Raw genomic sequence first — 7405 nt, forward strand, 5'->3', positions numbered from 1 at the left:
ACCTAGTCTCTGTACATAGAAGATGAACATGTATGTCATTCTCTGCCATTCTGTCCTGCTCAGTAAAACCTACAAATAACAGTAAGTAAGGGTAAATAATAAATAATAAGCATATTCTGAGCACCAAAAAAGTATAATGAGTCACTAAAATAATACTGAAAGCACAAACCACATTTAAGGGCCTGGAAAAATACATATATATGTTTTTAGTTTGAGACTACAGGGATAATTTCCATCAGGTAGTGTTAGAATTTTTATGTTTTATTTGCATTTTCTATATTTTTAATATTTAGATCTTACACTTATTCAGAGCCCAATCTGAAAATTATTTTACTTTAAAGAATTGTCTTTCTTAGCAAATGAATGATATGATCAAAGAAGTAATGTTTAAGCTTCTTAAAAAATAGATAACATTTCAAACTGGCTAGCAATAACTGAATTCTTTTTTATTTTATTTTATTGTGAGAATACAGAAAGGGTACTCTTTATTGATAAATAAGTTACAATTAAATAGACCGGTGGTTTGTCAGGGGAATAAAAGATCAAAAAAGCGCTATCCTTGCCGCCAGCCAGCCCTAGCTCCTGGCCTCCGCCTTCCTACTGGACGCCTTGCATGAGGTGGCTTTGGTGAGCGGCCCGGCTTCCTTGGCCCCTCAGGTGCCTGTGTCTTCCTGGCCATGAGCAGGGGCCATGCCTTGGGCCTGCGCCCCTTGGGAGGCCCCTCAACCTTGCTCTTGGTTTCCACCCCAGTCCTTTTGGGGGCGCTGCCCCAAAAGATGCCTTTTGGTGGGAGACGCGGTGCCACTCTGGACCTTGCGGGCCTGAGGCTTCCCAAGGCCGCCCCCTGCCTTGGGCTTCCTGGGGGCCCCCTCCAGCAGCTCCTCGACTACGCCCACTGCCTGTGACCTCCAGCTTTCCACTAAGCCTGTCCACGCTGGGAGGAGCCCCGACAGCCTTGTCTGATTTTGGGGGACCTTCCTGGCCTCCCCCAGTTTTGCTCTATTGACCCCCATCTCGTTGGCATTCTTGGGGGCCTTCTCCCTGGCCACCCCTGGTTTGGGGGGAGCTGTCCTGGCTGCTTCCCGCCTCTCTGCAGCCTTGGTCCCCTGGCCAGCATTGTCAAGCCCCTGCTGTGTCTCTCGGGCTTTCTGGAAGGCCATTGGGGCTGGGGTCTTCCTGGGCCGGTCCCTCTTCTTGCGCTTGGGGCCAGTTTAAAGCTGCCAGTGGCCCCCTTGGCCTTGGAGTTGGCCGGCCTGGCGAGGAGGCCCTGGCGCATGCCCATGTCCAGGGCCTGCTTCAGCAGGTACTTGAAGCGGGTGGCGTCCACCGTTGGGTACTTGTGCAGGATATAGACCTTGATGGCCACCACGGACGTGCACCGCTGCTGCTCCCTGGCCTGCAGCGCCTCCAGCACCATGCACAGTGTTGGGGGATTGCGGCGAACCAAGAGGACCCCCCCTTGTGGTTCAGGCCTGGGTTGTGTTGCCCCCAAGGGCTCTGAGGACTCGGTGGTGTCGGTGGAGGAGGTGAGGCTGGAGACACTTCCGGGAGCCATGGTCTGGGCGGCTACAGGCCCTCCTCCTCCAGGCATCAATAATTGAGTTCTGATTTACAATTGAGTCATTTATGTGTAATTTTTAATCTTTGATAAAATTTCAACTGCTATCCTCTTAAGAGATAATTCTATAATAATTCACCAACTAAATCTGAGGAAATATAGATGCATAAATATAATTCAACAGCAATTTCTTAGAATTTAGACCAATATTCTTTCTCTATAGTTTTATAATGAATGTAAATTTTTATATTAGTAAATTTTCTTTCAACTTATATTCATGTCAATTATGTGTTAGAAGACATTCATTTCTATGAGAGAGACTGGCAAGTATATGTTAGTATTCATTATTTTCTTATTTTTGGAGAGTTCTCTGCTTTCTACTGATGGACTGACAGCATATCAAGCTCAGAAACTGATTTTCTGACTTCTAAGATAAAAATGACCATATGACTGGTTAATAGGATGTAGAAAAATGTGAGGTGAGTACACACGACTTGAAGTTAGTCCTTCCATCTTGCTTTATCTTAATACCAAGAACACAGAAGTAAGGTCAGGAGCTCAAAGCTAGAAGCTCTCATTCAGAAGAACTAAGCAGAACAATTGGTGTGATATTGTACTAGTCAAAGTTCTCCATGGAAAATGGACCAATAGGAGTAATGTGTACATATGGGTATATGCATTGCTCCAACCTGTCATATTTATATGTATGGGCCACTATACAATATATGTATATTTTTTTCTCTGTGTATATACAAATATGTGGGTGAGAGAGCAAGAACGAGAGCAAGAGCAAGAGAGAGATTATAAGCAATTGGTTTATGAGATTAAGGACACTGTCGAGTGTTAAGATCTACAGAGAGCCAGCCGGAGCCCCAGGAAAGACAGTAGCATATTTAAACTGAAGGCCAGCAACTTTAAGACTAAGGGTAGAATACTGAGGTCAGTGTTTGGAGTCAGTCACAAAATTCTTTCCTGGCCAGTTTTCTTTTTTTCAGACCTTCAACTGATTGGATAAGGCACAGAAACAAGAATGCAACCTGATTATTCACTCTACTAACTTAAATGTGAATCTCACCCACAAGACATAAGCACTCTCATAGTCATACCCAGAAAAATGTGTGACTAAGTTTGTGAGCCTATCTATGATCTAGGTATGTGAACCCCTATGTTAACCATCCATCACATTTGCCTGTGCTTATGCAGCACCAAGGCAACATGACTCCAGATTTGTTTTATGTGAATGAAGACTTTTATAACAATCTTCTATATTTTACTCCCTGTTTTACAGGTGTCTTTACAGGTGTGATCAAATGTCTCTAATCACATTGAAGTATCTGGGGTTTGTATGAGTACGTTAGAATTTCCAACACCATTTTCACCTTAAACTCATAGCAAATACATTCTAATTTTGAATTTACAAACACTCTTTCTTATGAGTTATTGTGTTTCTTTCTTCATGTCACTTTTTGTCTTGTTTTTACAAATTAATTTGGCATCTTTAAGGGTTCTGTTAACATGCCTGCCCTGGCAGGCTTTCTGCAAAGTTAGGCATTTTTCCTCAGTTCTGTTAGCCCTCTGCTCTTCTCTCCCTAATGAACCTTGCTATCTGTTACTACTATTACCCTTCAGCTATCCCAGGAGCTCTCAAGGAATTGAACTATTGTTTTATTAAGGTTTCTCTTCTCAACAATTCAGACTGCAAGATAAGGGGGATGAGTTTACCTTGCTTCTAAGTTCATTATACATGATTTTTTGCAAAATAAACTGGTTTTATCAATTTATTTACTCATTTCATTAATCTATTTACTCTCTACACATTACCATTCCTCTGTACCAACCCATAGTAACCTGTGTACTGTTTAATATCCACTGTGCTTATATGTGTTCTTATAAATTGTTTCCGATTACATGAGCACATACATTTTAAGTCCTCTAAGTAGTATAGTGTTATAGCCTATATTTTCATGTAATTAAAAACTTCTGTATTTTTATTTACTCAGAAGCATAGTTTATGTATTCATGGTGCCATGTATAAAGTCAGTAATATTCTACTAACTGTTGTATAATATTCCCTAGTACACAATTTATCTACTTGATTTTTGTATTATTTCCTCTTTTGTTGGCATATATGAATTTTATAAACATGTGTCATTGTGACATTTGCATCTATGTATTAATGTACTTTGATGAAATTGACTCATCCTATTGCTCCTTCTTACCTCTTCAGTTTTTAAACAATTTTAAGAGGAACATATTCTATTTTATACATGCATACTAAGTATTTTATTACATCTGTCCTTTTCTACTTTTTTTCACAATGATACTTACTTTTTTCTTTTAAATTTGTGTCATTACAATAAAAAAACCCATTTATTTATGAGTTTCCTATAGGGCTTAGGGAATCTCCTTTGTGTTTTTGTACCCTTAATATATGTACATATATCAAATATATCTATACGTATATTGGCATTACAAGTCTAAGTATCTCCTATGAGTTGCACTGCTGGGTCACATGATATTCACATTCACATTTTGATTAATGCAAAATATTTTCCCTGGAATGGCTGAACCTGCCTATCCTGGCCCACCTACCACCAACAACATATGAGCATGCTCTTACATCTTTCTCCGCTCCAATACTTGGTATTACTAACTTGTCAAATTTTAGCTATCTACCAGTGTTAATTTGACCTCAGTTTTTGGTGTGTTTTTCTCTGGTAACTTGGTTTATATCATTTCTATTCACATATGGACATTTGAAATACATTTTTCTCAGTTTTTCACCTGCTCGTTCCATTGTCCACCTAACCTCTGACTAAATGAGAATGTTTTACTTTATGATTTTGGCTTCTGAATGTTTTAAGAACTTTATCCTCTTCTTTATTAAGATGTTCTCTTCGATGTTCTTCTATTAACATTCTAATTTTGTTTTCCATAGTTAGACATTTCATCAGCTTGGATGTGGCAATAGGCTGTCTCCAGTGTTATTCTTCCTCCATGCAGTGAATCAATTTTCTCAATATCATCTGTGTAAATAAACAGGACTTTCTGCATTATTTATGCTGCCTTGGTTATCATAAGTGTATACACAGATCTGTCCCAGAGCTTTTTGTTTATTTCACTATGTGCATTTTTATCTACCTTTAACATATTGATATCTATATTTTGGGAAGCTAGCAGTCCACTATGATTTTCTTTTGTTGAATAAGAAATGATGAACTGTAAATAATGAAACCTTGTAATTCCATGTCCACGCAGTATAATTGTCACATATGCCAGAGCTCTCATCTAAGTTCACACAGCCAGATGTATAGTCTCTAAACGCTTACAATTGAAATCCCACTGTTTTGTAACTTTCTGCCCTTCAGTTCTATGGCATGGTAATATGAATGAGGTAGCTTAGTTCACAAAGCTTTCATGCCTACTGCACTTATGGTAACTATACAATTTAAATATCACATGGACAAATAAATGAGTGTGCAAGGAAGAGCTGCTTTGCTAAAAGCTGTTTTGAGCTGGACTTCTGTGGTTCACATCTGTAATCCTATATATTCAGGAGGCTGAAATCTAGAAAATAGAAGTTGAAAGCCAATCCAGGCAGAAAACTCCATCTCTGAAATAACCAGCAAGAAGCCAATGAGGAGACATGACTTGAGTGATTCATCATCATTTAAGCAAACCTGAGTCCCTTAATTCAAAATTGGACACCAGAATTTAAAAAAAAAACTGTTTTGAAATAATGAGAGAGAAAATTTGTTAACATTATTGAGAAATAGATGTGGATGAGGCAAGAAGGCAAATAATTGGAATAGGAGTGAAAAAAAAAGCATAGAATACAATTATCCCCTAAAGTGACTTTTAATTCTTGTCTTATTTACAATAAGCAGGCTGGAAAACACAGATGACCCCTGACACAGGTGGTTTACGAAAATAGCAGAACGAGAATTACAATTTTGATAGCTACATCTGAGGAAAGATAAGCATCAATCAAAAGATTGGCACCAGAATGCTCATGTATGTGTGGCTCCATTAAAGTGAAATGTTTGCCTGTATTACTTCTACATTCCCTCAATTCAATCAACTTTTTCCGTTTCCCAACCAATTATGGAACTATATAAGAAATTTTCTTTAAAGCAACTATGTTAAAAAGGATCACAAGTTTCAAATAACTAGTAAATTCAAAATTTGGGGTTCTATTTAGAAAAAGTATTCTCCAAAAAATGTAAATCATTTATTTTTAATTGATTTATTTACTATCAAAGTGATGTACGGAGTGGTTACAGTTTCATACATTTCTTATCCAACTTGTTACCTCCTCCCTCATTTTTCTCCTACCTTCCCCTCTCCCCAACTCCCCTCCTGCCTCCCTATGAGTTGTACAGTTTGTTTACAGGATATAGTTTTGTAAGCTTTGTTGTTTCATTGGTTTACCTTTTATCCTTTGTCTCTCCATATTGATGTTCCCTTTTCCTTCCCTAGTTCCAATAAACGTATATACAATACCCAGGGTACCAGAATCAGTTACAGTGACATCAGGGGTAAAACCATGGGGAAGAAAGACAAAAGAAAATAGCATAATTTCATATGGTACATTAAAAATAACAACAACAATGATGAACCATTTATTTCCATACTTTGGAGTTCATTGCACTTAGCATCATCTTATGTGCTCATATGTATATAGCTATTGAGCTATTGTAATCTTCTACTAGGATTATCCTAGATGTGTACTTACTATTACCTCTGTTTAATTGTTAACATTTTAGCTACTAAAGATGACATCAAGATGAGGACTGAGCACATAAATGCACCTTTTATGCTACTTAAAAGCTCAGAATAATTACATGAATACCAGTAATGACAAACAAAAACAATGCCCCCAGTTCCTGGGAAATTTTGAGGAATTCCTGAAAGATAGAAAGCAGATGGAGTCAGAATGTCAGGGAAACAAAATCAGAGAAAACAACAGGCCCAAACACAGAGATAAGAAAATTATGGTTTAATGCAGTTTCACATATAATCGAGTCTCAGAGTTAACAAACAAAGGGAACATAATCCGAGTAGTTATGGCACCACATTCTGGTTTGCTATGCCAACTTGACCCTCTCCGAGTGTCACTTATAGGAGTTACAGACAACACCTGTAGTTCCTCTAAATATCTTTTCTTTAACTCTCCCAGTGAAAAATCTGAGTTCTTAAGAGTGTACATGACCCTGAAGGATAGGATTCTTAGCACTAGTGATGGGAGGATGGGGTAAAACTAAGTAAAGGAAGTTCACTTCACAGGAAACCAGAGAAGAAAATAAACAAAAGGCAGTAGATTGAAGTTTGCCCATGCTGAAGCCATAAATTCATGACTTTCTGGTATGTATTTTTGGCATAAAATACTTCCAGAATAAATATTGGGCTTAAAGTGGTAGAACAGTATCCCAACTAGTTTAAGACTGCAGAATTAATAAAGCACTTTTCCAGTAAGAGGGAACTCCCCACAAGAGCAATCACATACCTGTTTTCTTCTAAAATTACCAGAGGATGTTATATTAATTGAAGCACATGCTCAAAACCAATTAACACTGATATGCAAATGTTTATAATCAAGCGTTATGGGGAAAAGTTGTACCATGAAAAACATACTCATTACTTTTCATATGTAACTTTAACCCCTCTGTACATCATCTTGACAATTAACTTAAACTCAGAAACAGCTTCTAGGCCTTGAGTTAGACTACCAAGACAAACAAAAAACAAACCAAAAACCAAAACCAAAACAAAAACAAAAAAACAATCAACCAACTATACCAGGAATTTTGAATAAATAAACAAAGATTTTTAAATAAATAAGTAATT

The 7405-nt window shown here is 37.9% G+C and overlaps 1 protein-coding gene across 1 annotated transcript; it reads right to left on the reverse strand.

The window, feature by feature from the left end:
* Positions 1-575: 575 nt before the first annotated feature.
* On the reverse strand, positions 576-1555 carry LOC125357575 (histone H1.8). Its single transcript, XM_048354536.1, is given in 6 exon segments — positions 576-631; positions 634-764; positions 766-869; positions 871-974; positions 977-1207; positions 1210-1555. Coding segments are annotated over 6 exon segments (972 nt in total).
* Between the last annotated feature and the right edge of the window lie 5850 nt (positions 1556-7405).

The sequence above is a fragment of the Perognathus longimembris genome, chromosome 9, assembly GCF_023159225.1.
Source record: "Perognathus longimembris pacificus isolate PPM17 chromosome 9, ASM2315922v1, whole genome shotgun sequence".
Taxonomy (NCBI): Eukaryota; Metazoa; Chordata; class Mammalia; order Rodentia; family Heteromyidae; genus Perognathus; species Perognathus longimembris.